General features: G+C 54.8%; 1 protein-coding gene and 1 non-coding gene across 2 annotated transcripts; both read left to right on the forward strand.

The window, feature by feature from the left end:
- Positions 1-233: 233 nt before the first annotated feature.
- On the forward strand, positions 234-340 carry LOC116592168. Its single transcript, XR_004286350.1, has one exon. It is a non-coding gene; the product is annotated as a U6 spliceosomal RNA (small nuclear RNA).
- Positions 341-4529: 4189 nt separating this feature from the next.
- ISM2 (isthmin 2) lies at positions 4530-16988 on the forward strand. Its single transcript, XM_032344813.1, has 3 exons — positions 4530-4840; positions 11786-12188; positions 15328-16988. The coding sequence occupies exons 1-3, from the start codon at positions 4715-4717 to the stop codon at positions 15843-15845; spliced, it is 1047 nt and encodes a 348-aa protein (XP_032200704.1). The 5' UTR covers positions 4530-4714; the 3' UTR covers positions 15846-16988.
- Positions 16989-17809: the final 821 nt, after the last annotated feature.

Consider the following 17809-nt stretch of genomic DNA (forward strand, 5'->3'; position numbering starts at 1 on the left):
GGAAGGGTTGCAAGCATTGAAAAAGATCTCTAGTGTCCTCTTTTGGTAGACCTTGGCAAATTGGTACAATGTATATGGACATGCAAAGGATCTAGACCAGCCCAAAAAATTTTGAAAAAGAAGTTGTACTACCTGATTTCAGAGCTTTGTACAGAGCTATAGTAACCAAGACTGCATTTGGCGTTAGAATGGTCTGAGAGAACAAGTAAGACATCATAGAAAGTCCAGAGACAGTGCTCACTTCAGCAGCATGTATACTAAAATTGGAATGATGTGGGGAAGAGAGGCATGGATCCCGCGCAAGGATGTCATGCAAATCCACGAAGCAGTCCATATTTCTGAGAAACGTATACAGTCGCCCTGAAACTAACATAACACTGTATGTTAACATACTAGAATGAAAGTTAAAAGTCCAGATATAGACCCACACATATACGGGTAGTTGATTTTCAACAAAAGTGCCAAGTTAATTCAACCGAGAAAGTACAGCCAGCTAATGGTGCTGAAACAACACAGGTCTCTGGGGGAAATGACCTTCAACCCTTACCTCACGTTATATACAAAAGTTTACTCAAAACCACAGATCCGAACATTAAAACTATAAAACTTCCAAGAGAAAATAGAAAATCTGGTTCCTTGGATTAAGCAGCAATTTCTTGGAACATAAAAAGCATGGCTCAAAAATACTAATATACTGTACTTCATCAAAATGAAAACTTTAAGACTCAGTAAAAGGAAAACGCAAACTCCAGACAAGGCTAAAACATCCACAATATATATCTAACAAAGGCTTTCCATCCAGAGTTTAGAAAGAACCCTTAAAACTCAATAAGGTAGGAGGGTGCCGGGGTGGCTCAGTCATTGGGCCTCTGCCTTTGGCTCAGGTCATGATCCCAGGGTCCTGGGATCCAGCCCTGCATCGGGCTCCCTGCTCAGTGGGAAGCCTGCTTCTCCCTCTCCCACTCCCCCTGCATATATCCCCTCTCTCCCTGTGTCTCTCTTTGTCAAATAAATAAACAAAATCTTAAAAAAACAAAACACCTCAATAAGGTAGAACTAAAACTACAAAATAAAAAATAAGGCCGCACTGGAGCGCCTGGGTGGCTCAGTGGGTTAAAGCCTCTGCCTTCAGCTCAGGTCATGATCCCAGGCGCCTGGGATTGAGCCCTGCATCAGGCTCTCTGCTCAGTGGGGAACCTGCTTCTTCCTCTCTCTCTGCCTGCCTCTCTGCCTACTTGTGATCTTTCTCTGTCAAATAAATAAATAAAATCTTTTTAAAAAAATGAAAAAAAAAAAAAGCCTCTGCCTTTGACTCAGGTCATGGTCTCAGGGTCCTGGGATCGAGCCCTTCATCGGGCTCTTTTCTCAGCAGGGAGTCTGCTTCCTCCTCTCTCTCTGCCTGCTACTCTGCCTACTTGTGATCTCTCTCTGTGTCAAATAAGTAAAAAAAATCTTTAAGAAAAACAAAAGGCAGAACTAAAACTAAAAAATAGGCAGAATGTTTGAACACTTTTTAAAAGACTTTATTGGGCGGGTACCTGGGTGGTTCAGTCGGTTAAATGTCTTCCTTAGGCTCAGGTCTTGGTCTCAGGGTCCTGGGACTGAGTCCCACACAGGCTGTCGCTCCGTGAGGAGTCTGCTCCCTTTCCCTTTGCCCCTATCCACCCTCCTACCCCAGCTCATGCTCTCTGTCTCAAATAAATAAATCTTTAAAAAATTTATTTTTATTTTTAAAAGATTTTCTTTCTTTGAGAAAGAGCACATGCACAGGCATGCCAGGTGAGGAGCAGAGGGAGAGGGAGAGACAAGCTGGCTCTGCGCTCAGCAGAGAGCCTGATGTGGGGCTTGATCCCAGGACCCCGAGATGGCCACCTGAGCCAAAACCAAGAGTCAGAAGCTTAACCGACTGAGCCAGCCAGGCGTCCCAAAAGATTTGAACAGACTCGTCACGAGGAGGTATACTAATGGCCAAAAAAGCACATGGAAAAATGTTCGACATCTCTGGTCTTCAGAGAAAAATGCAAATGAAAACTATAATAAGATTCCACCACTCCCCCACCCACCAGAATGGCTAAATTCAAAAAAAGTCACGATACCAAGTGTTGGCAAAGATGTAGGGATGGAAAGTGCACAGCCATTTGAGAAAACAGTTTGGCAGTTGGGGGGCAGCAATGTCATTCACCCAAGAGAAGTGAAAGCCTGCGCACACGTGCACTTGAATGCTCACAGCTGCTTTACTCATAATAGCTCTAAACTAGGAACAACCCAAATGCCACCATTGTGAACGGGTGAGCAAAATGTCACGTATACATGCGACGGAACACTGCTGAGCAACGAGGAGGAACGAATAGCTGATACCTACAGCTATACGGACGAGTCTTAGAAACATGCTCCAATGAAGAAGCCAAGCACAGAAGAATACAAAAATACCATTCTATTAATATGAAAATCTAGAAAGGCACAACTAACCTGCAGTGACAGTGGACGAGTGGTTGCCGGGAGCCAAGACTGGGGAGGTAGGAATTAACTGGGTGCAAGAAGACTGAAGATCATTCTCAAGAAGTCACGACTCCCTTACAGATATAAGAATGAGCACGAGTTAAAGATTTTATTTAACTCATGAATGAGGAAATGAGTAAGGATATGACAAGCAATGAAAGGAGATACTGAGAAACAGCAGTGATGGAGCAGGAATATTGAAATGAATGTGCAAATGAAGGCAAAACTGGTTTCTTCCACGCGGGGAGAGGTCAGACATAATTTTCACTTCTGTAGACAGGAATGATTTTACTTCGCTGCTCTTACCTACACCCTACAGAGCGGTAAAACAGCTCAAAGAATGAAAGACGGGAATCAGATTAATGCAGAAGGTTGTACAGTGTTTAGATAATGCACTGTTTTCCACTGAGGATAACCAACAGCACCGGTGAGGAGTGAGTGAGAACAAGAGTGGATCCAGCAGAACCCGTCCGGAGACTTTGACAGCGGTCCAGGTAAAGAGGGGAAAGGGGTTTGGGGTAGAGCTGTATTGCCTGACTCAGAGATAGGCCCACCCAAACGAATGAACTTGAGCCTGACTTTGATCTGGTGGAAGGGGCGGAAATTTGATGAAAAGAAAATAGGTTGTGTGTGAAAAAGAAATCTAAAAAACTAAAGAACCAGGTAGCCTCACCTTTCGTCTAGAAAGAGCCATATGGTGTAGAACGTGCTCAAAGGCCAGTTTCTTTTGGCTAACATTTGAGTGTTTACTGTGTTCCAAGCATCTTACTAGGTTGAACCACATGAAATTGCCAATATTTGACCCCTTGGACCAAAAAATGGCAACTTCATCCTAAAGAAAATCTTTAAAATAGATTCTTATGTGCATCTGTGAGGTAGGTACTCCCCCACCCACACAAACACACACTTTTATAAGTGAGAAAAGCACCAAGAGGTCCAAGACCTTGCCCAATAGTAACTTCTTAGTAAATGGTAGAGGCAGGATTCAAAACCCTGTGGCAAACTCCAAACCCGCGTTGTAAACTCTGGCCGCACTATTGAAATCGCCGCGGAGTCGTGGGCTGTGCTGTTGCAGACAGGAGTGGTTTCACAGCACTGTGCCCGGGGCCCCACCGAGTTTTACTTTGGCTAAACTCAGATCCCAAGTTTTACCCCAATGGCGGGTTTCCTGGCCCTCCTCCCCAGCACCCCCAGGATCTGTTATCCCGGCCTTGAAACCAGGTAGCTTTTGTGGCCCCGGAGTGGCCATCTTCCTAGTGTCTTCTGACAGCTCCTCACTGACCTGTCCCACCTTGTGTCACTGTGCCTACATTCCCTCATAGACCCCACATGCCACAAGAACTCTCATTGCCCCTAGGAGTTCCTGATCTTTTCATTTCATGACCAGCGTACCCTACAGGTGAGGAAACACACACACGAATGTCTCGATAGAGGGAGTGGTGATCCCATTGTTTTATCCGGGATTAAACTAGGTGACACCCAGTAGCATGGCACCATCTTCCGACCACGACCTCAGACGTGTCTAGCTGCTGGCTGTCCTTCTGGGACTTATCCTCACATCTGAGTCTCAAGTCTCTCCGGGTTTTTGAAGCGCTCTGAGAACATCCTGAGGACATGGGGCGCACGGCGGCAGGTGTTTCTCCGGGCCGCTCCTCCAGCAGAGGAGCTGGGGGAGCCTTGGGGAAAAGACTTCCTGGCCTTCCTCCCCAAGCAGACCGACCTCGGGGTGTAAATAAACACCTGCCCAAGAGCTGAGGGCGCCCGCGCGGGGCTTCGGCGCGTCGCCCCACCCCCGGCCCAGGCGGTCCGCGTGTCCCTGTGCCGTCGGCGCGCCCGCCGGTGGGCGACCCGCAGGAGCGGGAGCGCGGGGCTGGAGCGAGCCGACCGTCTGGCCCGCCGCGACGTCCCCCGGCCAGGAATTCGCCTGGGGCTAGGGCGGCAACAGCGGCGGGTACGATGGGCAGGAGGCGGCCAGACCAAAGGGAGTCTCCCTCCCGGCCGAGACTGTCCGCGTGCGCCGAGGAGCCGCCCTTGTGGGAAGGGCCGAGGAGGTCCCGGGCGCTGACCCTAGAAAAGCGCTGCACCACCGCGCTCCTGCGATCTGCGCGCTCCCGCTCCACCAGCAGGAGGAGAGGCGGGGCGCGAAGGGTCGGACGCGCGGGAGACGCTCGCGAGGCGCGGAGGGGCGGTGCGGAGCTGCGCGGGGAGGGAGACCATGCCTCGGCTGCCCGGCCGCGCGGGGCTCCTCCTCGGCCTGGTGCTGCTGGTGGCGCTGCTGGCCGCGAGCCGGGCGCTCCCCCAGAGGAGGCCGCGGTCCCGGAGCCCCTCGAGGCTGGAGGAGGTGAGCGGCAGGGCCGGGGCGCGAGCGGCGACCTCCGAGGGCGGGCGCCGGGCGGGGGCCAGGTGCGCGGGACCTGCGGGATCCCGGCCGGGCGGCGGGCCAGAGGGGGAGAGACTCCACTGTTGGGCTGAGCGTGGGAACCCGGACCCCGTGGGACAGCCTGGCCTCTCCCGCCCGCGGCTGCGTAGCCCTGAGCGAACCTCTCCTGCAGCCCCCCATCCAGGGGAGCGCTCCGAGAGGAGCTGGAACGATGGGAGGGGAACGCGGCGCCGAGTTACTGGGGTTCGACTGGCCAGTGCATCCTCAAATCAGACCTGCAAAGGATTTTATTCTCTTTGGGTGTGAACTGAGATGAGAAGAGGCAGGGAGTGGAGTCTTTCAACTTGCAGGGGAGTAAGATCAGCCAGGGTCCTTGGTATTACTATGTGCTTGGAAGAGCAGAAGAGGTCGCTAAGACCGGACGGGCGGAGGGCACTTTCTGAGCGTGCCTGTGCGTGCGCTTTGGGGATGAGACTGAAAACAGAGGAGCGAGTTGGAAAAGGGTGGTTTAGACATGGAGAGGAATACGGTCTGCCAAAACTTGCCTCTTTGCACCAGGGGCCAGCGGTCCAGCCATTCCTCCGTGGACTGTAGTGGGCGCTCATCCCCATGGGGTCAAAACCCTCCAGATTTATTCCGGGATATGCAGGCTGGTGTGGCAGGGGGTCTGGGCTCCTCCCATGTAGATATTATTTGAGGAGGAGGACAGAGTAGTTCTAACCATTTTCCGTATGAGGACACCGAGAGACACCCAGCCGGGTGGGGGAGACTGGACCGTGAGAGGTACCACAGCTTGGGGGCCAGTAGTGCCCAGGATGCTGAGGCCCTCCAGAGGCCCGTGGGAAGCAAGGGCCTGGCCTGTACTTGGGGTCTCTATGGACTGGTGTTTATCTGCCTTTTTTTCAATGCTGCCCTCCTAAGGAGACTTTTAGATATTTTTCCTCCAAAGTGCCTTTTCCTCTGAAATTTTAATACTGTAAATATGCTGTTTATGTACTATGGCACTTTGGTATGTTACAAACCATTGTAATATCCAAGACTTTTTGCCTCCAATTTCCAATTTTTGCCCCTTGTTCAGAGTACATCTTATAGACCAGAGCCCCTCAACGTCCACACTCCTGCCATTTTGAGTTGTATAATTCTTTGTTGTTCACTGTAGCATGTTAGCAGCATCCCTGGCCTTGACCCACTAGATATCTACAGCACCCACTCCTGGACAGAACCAGACATTGCCCAGTGTTTCCTGAGGGACACCCCTCCCCCGGCCACCTCTGTTGGCAACCACTGCTGTAGACAAATCTGGAGGAACTGAACAGCCTCTGGCCAGTGCCACCTCCTAGAGATGACAGTGGTCCTACAATTAATTGACTTGTTTTTTTCCTACTCATTTGGCGTTTTCTATTTTAGTACTTACGGTTTTTTATTGTAATAATTTTTTTTATATGTTTGCCATATCTTCCCCTAAGACTAGCCTAGAGGATGAGTTATTTCAGAGCCAAAGTCCTATCCCCAGCCCTAGAATAGGGCCTGTCAGAATCCTCAAATGCATGTTAGAGAAAATTAGTGCCACAAAGGAAAAACAGAGCTTGGAGCCCAGGTCCTGGGGTTCTGGTCCCAGTGGGTCATTAACTCATGTATGACTCACCCATGATCTCCTATTTGAAATAGGGGACTGAGGCTTCTCCGGGATCCCGTCTAGCTCAAACACTGCCTCAGAAGTCTGTGTAATATGTGTTAAAGCTGTTCTATATCAAGGCGTTAGCTAAGAAACCTCACCGAGATAAGGCAGATTGGTGTTCTAGGGCCACAGGTGATTATGGCAGGAATAACTGACAGCTCCAAAGACTTTGAAGAAGCAGCTGAAGGATGACAGGATGACAGGATGACTGAGGGGATGCGAGCCTTCTCTGGGCCTTGCAGAGTCCGTGCGAAGTGCTTTATGTGCTGTTATTTCATTGTCACACCATGCTGACATGGGTGTTATTCCCATTTTCCAGAGGGAAAAATCAAGGCACAGAGCCGGTAAGCCTAACAGAGCTTGGGAGCCAGGGCTGTCATTTCAAGAGCTATTCCAGGGGCCCTTAGCCTGCTCATCTGAAGTCTTGAAAAGTCTCGAAATCATCAGCATCAGGAACAAAACGTGCCACCCTCTCTCTGGGCAGGCCTGTTGCTGAGCCTCGGTTTATCCTCACAGTCAACTGGGAGTAAGAGAGCCCGTTCTGGTGGCTAGCCTGCTAGGTGAGAAAGCATGGCTCACGTGTGTGGCATCGTCGTTACAAGGATATGTTGGGGGCTAGGAGAGCAAGGAACAGCAGAGCTCTCTCCCTTGGGTATCTTCTGCTCTAGCTCAGCTCACACCACCACCCACACAGCCACTGTGCCTAGCCTCTCGCGTTCCTTGCCTTGTTTTCCTCATTTTAGGGTTAAGGAGACGGACAGTGGGTCTAATCACTAACCCACAGTTCTGCAGCTGGTAAGCGGGGAGCCGGGATTGAAACCCAGCTTGGCTTAACTCTGGGACCCCTGGACACCTTGCCCTGGCACCCACCACCTCCTGGGCAGCCAAGGGAAGACCCGGGGGTGGGGGAAACAGAGTTGAGGACTTGGGGTCACAGGAGGGTGATGGAGATGAGAACTAGGAGGAGAGGAGAGAGAGAGAGGACAGCTCCTCCAGGCTGCAAGGACTGCCCCGCAGGAAGGGTCCCCCCTGGGCGGAGCCGCAGGCGGTCCTGCTGTTGCAGCGGGGATGTGGTCCCCACAGAAGAGCGCAGGCCCAGAGGAGGGAGCCTGTGGGCCTGGGGCACCGTCCCACATACGGCTGGGGAGCTCAGTCAGCACTTCCGTCCCGGGTGTCCTCCAGCCAGGTGCCTGGCCTCAAGGACTGGACCGCAGGAGCCGGGGCACCAAGAAGCACATACTTTCCTGCAGGTTGGCTTTCCTTGGTTGGGGTGTGCCCCACTTCCTAGCCTGGTCCCTGAGTGAGTGTGACCCCAGCCTATGTGTGATGCCAAGCCTGTGGCTTCGCCCTCAGCCTCCCCCAGCAGCTGGTTACCTCCTTGGACCTTGACTTTGACCAATGCTCTCCCTCCTGACCATTCTTCCAGCTCAGAGTTTGGAACTACTGGAAAGCTGGTTGAGGGAGAAAGGGAAGAATAGAATGCGTGTGTGTGTGTGTGTGTGTGTGTGTGAGAGAGAGAGAGAGAGAGAGAATGGGGGGAGGGGCATAGATGTTGACATCATTGCCCCAAAGCATGGACTTGGGTATTTGTGCCTGTGTGAAACTCCCTGTGCAAGGGTAGCAGATGGGGAAGCTGGTCCTGTGGGATAGGACAGGTGTTCTTAAATGTGCTGAGCCTCAGAATTCAGGCCATGGGATCACCCCCCCCCCCCCAGAGTTTCTGCATAGGGAGTGGTGCTGGGGACTTCAGACCAGCTAAGATGTAAAGAGCTGGCAGGGCCTGGCAAGAGGGGTCCTCTCTCTCTCGACACCATCTGTCACCACCTCTAGGTGAGGCTCACTGCACATTGTCCTTGTTTGAGGCAGCCCTCATTTTAACCCAACAACCATGCAAGACAGAGACTGCTGTTGCCTTAATTGATGGAGGCAGTATTTAAGGCAGAGGAAGTTAACCCGCCCGAAGTCACACAGCTTGTAGATGTACAAGTTGGGACTGGAACCCAGGCCGTGTGGTCTCCAACCTCCACCCGTCACTGCCCAGGTTGGCTGCCAGCGAGATGGCGAAAATGGGAGGGCTCCGTGAATGCAGAGGTGGTTGTGCAAGGGGGTAGTCGTGAGTGCGTGTCCACACACGTGTGTGTGCATCGAGGCACGGGCGCGGAGATCAGACAGAGCTGCGTTTGAACCCGAGCTCCAGTGCTGTAACCTCGGCGACCTCACGTCAGTCCCTGGCCCGGTCTGAGACTCCCCGTAGGCTCCTCAGTCACACGGAGAGAGTCACAGTCACCCCTCTCGGTTGCTCATGTTCATGCAGCTAGGCAGTGATTTATCGAGCTCCTCCTGTGTACCAGGCACTGCGCTAGGCACAGGCTACAGCAGGAACAAAGCAGACAAAAAGTCTTGCCTGCAGTCTAGCTGGGGTGACAGAAGGCACATCAAGGGCCTAACCCAGGCCCTGGAGGGAAGATGTGCTGTCTGAGCATCACACATACGGCATCACACATATGCTGGGGTCACACTCACTCAGGGACCAGGCTAGGAAGTGGGGCACACCCCAACCAAGGAAAGCCAACCTGCAGGAAAGTATGTGCTTCTTGGTGCCCCGGCTCCTGCGGTCCAGTCCTTGATGCCAGGCACCTGGCTGGAGGACACCCGGGATGGAAGTGCTGACTGAGCTCCCCAGCCGTATGTGGGACGGTGCCCCAGGCCCACAGGCTCCCTCCTCTGGGCCTGCGCTCTTCACTCTCAGGCCGTCGTCCCCTCCTGCCTGGGTTCTTCTGTGGGGACCACATCTCTGCTGCAACAGCACTTGCAGGGCGGGGCCCTGGCCTTTCCTCCAGTTGCCAGTGTCTGGCGGCCAGACGGCTGTCACTGCCACTAGGGCCTGCTCTGAGCTGTCATGGCCAGCCTGAGGCGCCCAGGGAGCAAACCCTCTCCTCCCTCCGGGATCCCTCAACCAGTGACTGGCAGGGCTGGTAGGTACGCAGCCCAGCTCCCCACTCTGGGAGGAGTAGCTGAGGCACCCGATGGGACTGAGTTCCACTTGTCACCGTGGTCACTAACCTGAGGGAGCATTTCTGAATTAGCTGCTTCCCATGCCGGACTCACGCCCCGACTCCCTGCTCCTGTCTCCTGGGATCACCTTCCAAAGGAACGACTTGCCCTTGAATTTTTGTGTCAGGTTTGGCTTCTGAAGAAACCTGAACTAAGACGGGTGTCCGCCCTCTACTCCACTCCACTCCACTCCTGGGGTTTCCTGGGTCTGAAACACGGGGCAGGGGGCCCGAGAGCAGCTCGAGAAGGGTGGCATGTGTGGCTGGGATGTTTAGCCAGGGCTTTCTGTGGCCTTGGTTATCATCAGGTCCACCTGTGCACCAGGGAGTGGAGAGATTGAAGAGCCTGGAAATGCACATTCTGAGCACCTGCTGGAAACCAGCTCTTTCCCATCACTAGTCCCCATTTTACAGATAAGGATGCTCATAGAGGTTACGTCCCTGTCATGGTCCCCAAGGTCAGAAGTCAGGCTATCTGGGGATTTAGACCTAAGCAGCCAGAATTTTTTTTAAGATTTTATTTATTTATTTGACAGAGATCACAAATAGGCAGAGAGGCAGGCAGAGAGAGAGGAGGAAGCAGGCTCCCCGCGGAGCAGGGCTCAATCCTAGGACCCTGGGATCATGACCTGAACTGAAGGCAGAGGCTTAACCCACTGAGCCACCCAGGCACCCTCCTGACGGTAGTAGTTCTGCATTTTGTGCAGCATCTACAGTTTGCAAAACACTTCCATCAAAAGAGAGGGCACCGGGGTGGCTCAGTTGGTTAAGTGACTGCCTTCAGCCCAGGTCACCATCCTGGAGTCCCGGGATCGAGTCCTGCCTCAGGCTCCCAGCTCCACGGGGAGTCTGCTCCTCCCTCTGACATTCTCCCCTCTCATGCTCTCTCTCACTCTCTCTCAAATAAATAAATAAAACCTTTATATTTATATATAAAAAAAGTCCACAAAAAAACATAGAATCTAATGCTTTTTAAAAAATATTTAATTAATTAATTTATTTTATTTATTTATTTATTTTTTAAAGATTTTATTTATTTATTTGACAGAGAGAAATCACAAGTAGACGGAGAGGCAGGCAGAGAGAGAGAGAGGAGGAAGCAGACTCCCTGCTGAGCAGAGAGCCCGATGCGGGACTCGATCCCAGGACCCTGAGATCATGACCTGAGCCGAAGGCAGCGGCTTAACCCACTGAGCCACCCAGGCGCCCTAATTTATTTATTTTAGAGACAGAGCACACACCAAGAGAGGGAGGGGGAAGCAGGCTCAACAGGGAGGCCCACAGCCTGCCTCCCCCTCCCCCGCCCCAGCCCATGCAGGGCTCAGTCCCAGGATCCTGGGATCATGACCTGAACCGAAGGCAGACAACCCAAGGTGCCCCTCATATTATTCTGTAATAGCCAAAAATAATGTTTTTCAAGTTCCCTTTCACATAAATGATTTCCTGTTCCTTATTTCCTGTCCACCGTGGGGTGAGTGAGGGAACCCCCTTTGCTCCCCTTTTGTCCCCCTCCCCAAGCCTCCCCACCCAGGGACACTATGGGAGTTTGCTATCTTTGCAGTTATTTTCCAGTCCCACAGTGAGCCCCCAGGGTGTTAGCGGCCCCTATGGCTGGGCTGGGCGCCCACAGGCCACTGGAGCCATAATTCCCAGCCAGTGCATCTTTTTTTTTTTTTTTTTTTTAAGATTTTATTTACTTATTTGATAGAGATCACAAGTAGTCAGAGGGGCAGGCAGAGAGAGAGGAGGAAGCAGGCTCCCTGCTGAGCAGAGAGCCCGATGGGGGGCTCGATCCCAGGACCCTGAGACCATGACCTGAGCCGAAGGCAGAGGCTTTAACCCACTGAGCCACCCAGGCGCCCCACCAGCCAGCGCATCTTAAAGAGTGGGTCTCTATCCTGGCACAATGTTAAAGTCGCCGCGCCTGGCCCCATGTCAGGTAGTTAAACACAGGTCTAGGGTTGGGTCGGGGGTCTTGATACCTGGGGGATTGCGATGCACAGCTGAGTCTTAAATTGTGACCCCACGTGCCCTGGGAGGCCAGGAAGTTTGGTGAAGAAAACGAGCTGGTTTGAAGGGAAGGGAGGACCTCTGCCCCTGTCGTCATCGGTCCTATCCTTGGTGTCTTGCTCTGAGCTCTCCTTTACCTGCCTGCCTGTATCTGTCCCTCTGCAGGTGACCACTGAGGTGGTGGAGGAGCCCCAGGCCCAGGTGGAGATGGACCTCCTGGCCGAGCCCGGCCATCACTGGCCCCAGGGGGCCTCGAGCTGGCTCCCTGTCAAGGAGCTCTTCTGGCCCCTGTTCTGGGGCATCCTGGAGGGCAAGGAGGGGAAGACCGATCTCAAGGGCAGAGGCCCAGGGGATGAAGACAAAGAGGAGGAGGAGGAGAAGGAGGAAGAGGAGGAGGAGGATTACCTTGCAGAGTTCGGCGAGAGTGAGGACCAGGAGGCCAGTGATTACGAAGAGTATGACAAAGAGTATGACGAGGAGGAGTCTGGGTTCAGTGGGGCCACAGGCAGCCAGGAGCAGGGCTGGCTGGCCCCTGGGGACTGGGCCTTCAAGGAGCCGGACGGCTATGGTGAGCACCCCCATCTTGGCATTCCCAGCTGTGGCTTCTGGAGGTCCTGAGTGGAAACGGGGCTAGAGAGAGGCCTGAGAGCTTCCCGAGCAGGGGCCGCGGAGGAGACCAGGAGCTAGGCCTGTACAAACACCATCATCCCCTAAATAGCAACATTACCCGTAGCTGGCAAAATTTGGGTTTTCTTTTTTTCCCAAATATTTGACCTCCACAACAGCCCTGAGACCCCCCTTAGCAAAGCGGACATTTGTAATTTTATATATATTCATATCTGTCAGTTGCCAACAGTTCCCAATGTTGGGAAACATTTTAAACCCCACCACTCAAAACTGACTTCAGTTTCAGACTGTGCAGTTTGCATCCTGGCTCTGCCGCTTTCCAGCTAAGTGACCTTGGGCAAGTTACTTAACCTCTCTGTGCCTCTTTTCCTTCCTCTCTAAAATGGAGAATGACACAACCCTCACTAAGTAAGACTGGGTGTAGAGGGTATTAAGTGAGTTAATACACTTAAAGTGCCTGCATGTAGTAAACTAAATAGTGGCTGTTTTTATCAGAAAACCACCTAACAGCCCAGACCATCCAGAAAATGCCCCCTCAGCCCTGGCCAGACCTCCATAATGGCCGTTTTTATGTTTTATGCTTCAGTCTGGGCTTCCCTGGGCGCAGACCTATTTCATGCACCGTCGCAGCCATTCTCCCCAGAGCCCTGGCATTTGGTCCTTGGAGGGAGGTGCCGTGCTGAGAACTAAAACCAAAATAATGTAAACCAAAATAATGTAAACTGGCAGAAACTTCAGGCTTTCCAGCTCATCTTCCATGAATTGTCCTTCAGCTCCTGGTGCCCGCCTGCTCAGACCTGCCTGGGAAGTGAGGAGAAAGCGGGTTTTGTCAGTATTATGTCAGGACTTTGGGGGTTCCACAGAGACACCCCCCCCCCGCCCCCGGGTCCCAGTCCTGCACAGCCTGTCTTGGTGGACGTCGGATTCCTCAGACCAGGGCTGGGTCCCCAGCGTGGGAAGTCAGGATCTTCCTTAGTATCCCAGTGCCAGGGGGCACCTGGGTGGCTCAGTGGGTTAAAGGCTCTGCCTTCGGCTCAGGTCATGATCCCAGGGTCCTAGGATCGAGCCCCGCATTGGGCTCTCTGCTAAGCAGGGAGCCTGCTTCCCCTTCTCTCTCTGCCGACTTGTGACCCCTCCCCCCTCTCTCTGTCAAAATAGCTTTAAAAATAAAAAAATATATATATCCCAGTGCCAGGGTGATCTTGTCAGCGGTGGTTCTGACTGACGTGGTTTGCACAAAGGTCTGCTCTATGGGGGTGCCCAGCTGAGGGACCGGTGGGGGCTGGAATCCAGCCCATGCTTCGTCCCTTAGGCCGGAAACCCTGGCAAGAGCAGCGTGCTCCCGAGGAAGGGATGTGTTTTGGTGATGGGCCCTGGTGCTCCCCTGGTGCTCATTCACCCCTGGCTCCTTGCCTTGACTCGGACTCTGAGCGTCCAGAGTAGTGGAGGCCCTGGTCTCCCAGCCAGAGGAGGATTCAGCCCTGCAACCGTGCCTACACCACCACCAGGCCCTGAGCCTACTGCCTGCCCCCTTGTCATGGTGATTCGAGCCCCAGGGCCGGGGACGGCAGAGGCAGCTGTTACACACTGGTGATCCCCTGGCCGCAGGCGCCTTGTCTGAGGACGGGGCCTGGAGAAGGGAGGCATGGGGCTCAGAGACGCAGTGGCCTGGCCTCGGCCCAGGCCTAACCTGGATGCTGTGGGCACTGAGAGCCTAGTGAGGGCTGGGCCTCCCCCACAGGGAGCACGGAGGTGCCCCAGGGTCCCACCAGCCTGGCCGCCTCTCCTCCCAAAGGCACCGAGGACAAAGAGTCCTTGGGCTTCCCCAGTGAGGGGTGGCAGCGCCCGGCCCACAATGCCCTAGACATGCTCGGCCCAGGTCAGTGAGGAGCTAGGCCCTGCTCCCAGGGGTTTGGGGAGAAGCTTTCCGGGAGTGTCGAGCATCACTGCAGACAGGAATCTCACCTCCATCCATGGAGGCAGGCTACACGTTCCAGCTGGAAGATGACCCTATCTGGCAAAGGGACCTCGGCCTTTCTCAGTTCCCCTAGCCAGGCCATTGACCTTCCCCAGCCTGACATTCCTGTTGGGAAGAAGGTCCTGATGGGAGCCACAGAACTTGGAGTTCTGGGGGGCATACTCTGCCTGGCTGTGGGATGTGATGGGATATTCTGGCTTCCACTCTCAGTCACTCTGGGGGCTCTGTGTGGGAAGACAGGCTCTGGGTGGGAAGGCAGCCTCTGTGTGGGAAGGGGTGCTGTCAGAAACAGGGCAGGGACCAGAACTCCAGAACTGCTCCTTCCAGCAGTGTAGGGGAACAGGCTGTTTTTACTAGAACATTCTGCATCTGCATCTCTTGGGGTCCCTTGCACCCCACAAGGAGGGTGGCAGCTGCCGACAGGCCCCTTGCAGGTGGGGCCCATGCTCACTACTGTGGGGCTCCCTGAGCCGGTGGGGTGCGCCTGGCGCTGTGCGGGGCCGGGGATCTGCCCTCAGGGAGCTCGGGCCTTAGGAGGAGAGACACACGGCCAGCTTGAGCACTACGTGGCAGGGCATGCCCCCACATTCTGGAGCAAAGAGGAAGGAGCCATGTTTTCTGTGTGGCCACATTCTCAAGGGAAAGAGAAGAGAGGAGGCAACCTAGACAGAGGGGCCACAGGGGGCACAGAGAGGCAGGGTAAGCCTGAAGCTGGTGGAGGTAAGAACGAGAATGGACCAATGGTGAAGACAGCGGAACACTTTCTTACCAAGTGCTTAAAACAGTGGTGCCTGCCCCCAGCACCTCCCAGTTTTTTCCCCAAGACCCCAGATCCTTCCCACCACCCAGCACGTAGAGGGACAACCCCTTGGCCAACATCGTTTTGAGCTGTGGCCTCTGGCTTCAGGTTTCCTGGGGAGGGGGCTGTGCGGTAGCCCTTCTCTGTCCACAGGGGAGGTCAGGGTGGGGGCGTGCCCACGGGGGTGGGGGCGGTGGTGCCCTATGGCACCCAGGTCTGGTGTGGGGCCTTCCCTCTCCGGGCGGGCTTAGGTCCTTGATCAACTCCCTCCGCACCGGTGACCAGCTCCCCTCCCCCCTGCAGAGGTGGACAGCTGCGAGAGGTGGCTGAACTGCAAGAGCGACTTCCTGGCCCAGTACATGCGTCAGGTGCTGCAGGATCTGCCCAGCTGCCCCTGCTCGTACCCGCTGGAGGCCGCGTCGAGCACCGTGAGCCTGCAGGACGAGCGCCAAGGCCGCAGCTTCCGCTGGAAGGACGCGAGCGGCCCGCGGGAGCGCCTGGACGTGTACCAGCCCACGGCGCGCTTCTGCCTCCGCTCCATGCTGTCGGACGAAAGCAGCACCCTGGCTGCGCAACACTGCTGCTACGACGCGGACAACCGGCTGCTGACCCGGGGCAAGGGCGCCGGCGCCCCCGACCTCATCAGCACGGACTTCTCGCCCGAGCTGCACTTCAAGCTCGACAGGGAGCCCTGGATCGTCTGCAAGGGCGACTGGAGCCGCTACCACACGGTGCGGCCCCCCAACAACGGCCGGGCCTGTGCGGACAACCCGCCCGAGGAAGAGTACTTGGCCCAGTTGCAGGAGGCCAAGGAGTACTGACGGGGGGGTGGGGGGGCTGTGCCCGAGAACCCGCCTCTGCAGACCCCGGCCCTCTGCCTGCACCCCTGGGTAGGCGCCGGAGAACCCCAGGCAGGTCGGCACCCCTGGGGTCTATGGGGGGTTGGGCACAAGGCTGAGGGATGTATAGGGGCCAGGGCAAGGGATGGAGCTCACTCCCCGACTTCGAAGGGTGTACCTGAGGAAGCAGGAGTCTGGCGGGCGGGGGTGGGGTGGGGGTGGGGGTGGGGTGGCGTTTGCCCTCCCCTGCCTGCTGGGAGGCCTGTCCCAGCCTGGCCATGCACTTTGTCTCCTCTCCCCCTGAGCTGGGCTCTGTGCACAGGTAAGGGCCGGGCTCCCCAGCACACAATGATTCCCCGGCCGGGTGGCAGAAAGTCCAGGTCCTGAGGTGCTACTCAGGCTGGCAGCCAGCCTCGTCAGTGGACTCCTCCTTACTCTGGGTGGCTGCACAAGGCCCTCTTGCCCCAGCCCTGCTGGGAGCCACCACAGACCAGGAGCGTGCCCCTTGCAGGATAATCTAGGCTCCAAGCTTCCCTTTGGGGGACACCTGCGGTGGAGGGCTGAAGTCAATCTGCGGGGCCCAGTGTGGACAGAAAGGTTGAGGCGGCCAAGGCAAGGGATGGCTCCAGGCGGGGAACAGGTCAAACTATTCAGGGCCCTCTCTTTGTATAGCATGTCTGTCCTGTCCAGGTTGTAGGTAGGCACGTGCAGGCCTGGGAGATGGTGCAGCTTGGGCTAGGCTCAGGACGGGTTCAAGAGGATGTGCCCCACGGTGAACTGGGAAACCAGTTCTCTGGACTGGGTTGGCGGCAGGGAAGCCCAGGTCTGGGCCAGTTCTGTGGTGGAAACGACCCCACCACGGCCCACTTCATGCTCCAAGCTGATGTTATCGAGGCACCGAGCTCAGGGCTGGGAAGAGAGGTGCCTGACTGGCAATCCTAGCTCTCCTTGTGCTTCTCCTGCCCCTCACCCCCGCCCCTGAACCGTACTTCCGGTCTGTGGAGTTGAAGTGATGAAGTCCCAATTGTCCCGTTCACAGAAGCTCCAAAAGCTGGGGACCTCGGTCCCCAGACAGCTGCCCTGAAGCTCTTCGTGATCCTCTGCAATAAAGCACTTTATTTTCAAATTCTGTCTGATGAGGAATTGGGAGCCTCTGCAGAGGTGTAGGGAGCCCTGTTTGCGGCCCAAGCCAAGCCCGCCGTGGTGGGGTTTGCGACTGCTTGACCCAGTTGGGTGGGTAGAGCTCCTGGAGTGCAGAGGTTGGATGTAGGTGTGAATCATCCCACACTTCTACAGTGTTGCCTGGCAGGCGGGAGAGCTGGCCAGACCTCAGGGGCACGTTAGCTAGTTCCTGGGGACAGGAGGATTTGTGAGTCAGAGATAAATGGCATGCACTCCAGAGGAAGTGGTTTGCTGCTGGGCCCAGAGTTGCCCAAAGGATTACAGTTGTCAGATGACGGAAGTGGACCTGCACTCTGCCTTGGTTGCTACCCGTAACAGACACTGCACTGTCACTCCTGGCACTTGGGGAAGAACAGAGAATGAGAAGGAGAATGAGACAAGGTGTGCCCAGCCATCACCTGGAGACACTCAGAGAACCAGATGTTTCCATAACCACCACATCTAGAGGTAAGTTTATTAGTCTGGTCCTGGACTACAGTCTAAAAACACTGTGGTGAGACTAAAATATTACAGGGGCAGCAAGGGCCAGATCTCAGGTCACCAGAGGGGATCCAAGTTCGTTCCCTTTCTCTCGGCTGGGGCAATCAACGTGATTATTAGCACAGGAATGTTTTTATTATCTTTTAGCAGAAACTTACTTACTTATTTGAGAGAGAGAGAGTGAGAGAGAGAACAGGGGGAGGAACAGAGAGAGAGGGAGAGAGAATCCCGAGCAAGACTACATGCTGAGCAGGGAGCCCGACAGGGGGCTCAATCCCAGGACC

This window comes from Mustela erminea, chromosome 5 (assembly GCF_009829155.1).
Source record: "Mustela erminea isolate mMusErm1 chromosome 5, mMusErm1.Pri, whole genome shotgun sequence".
NCBI classification, from domain to species: Eukaryota; Metazoa; Chordata; class Mammalia; order Carnivora; family Mustelidae; genus Mustela; species Mustela erminea.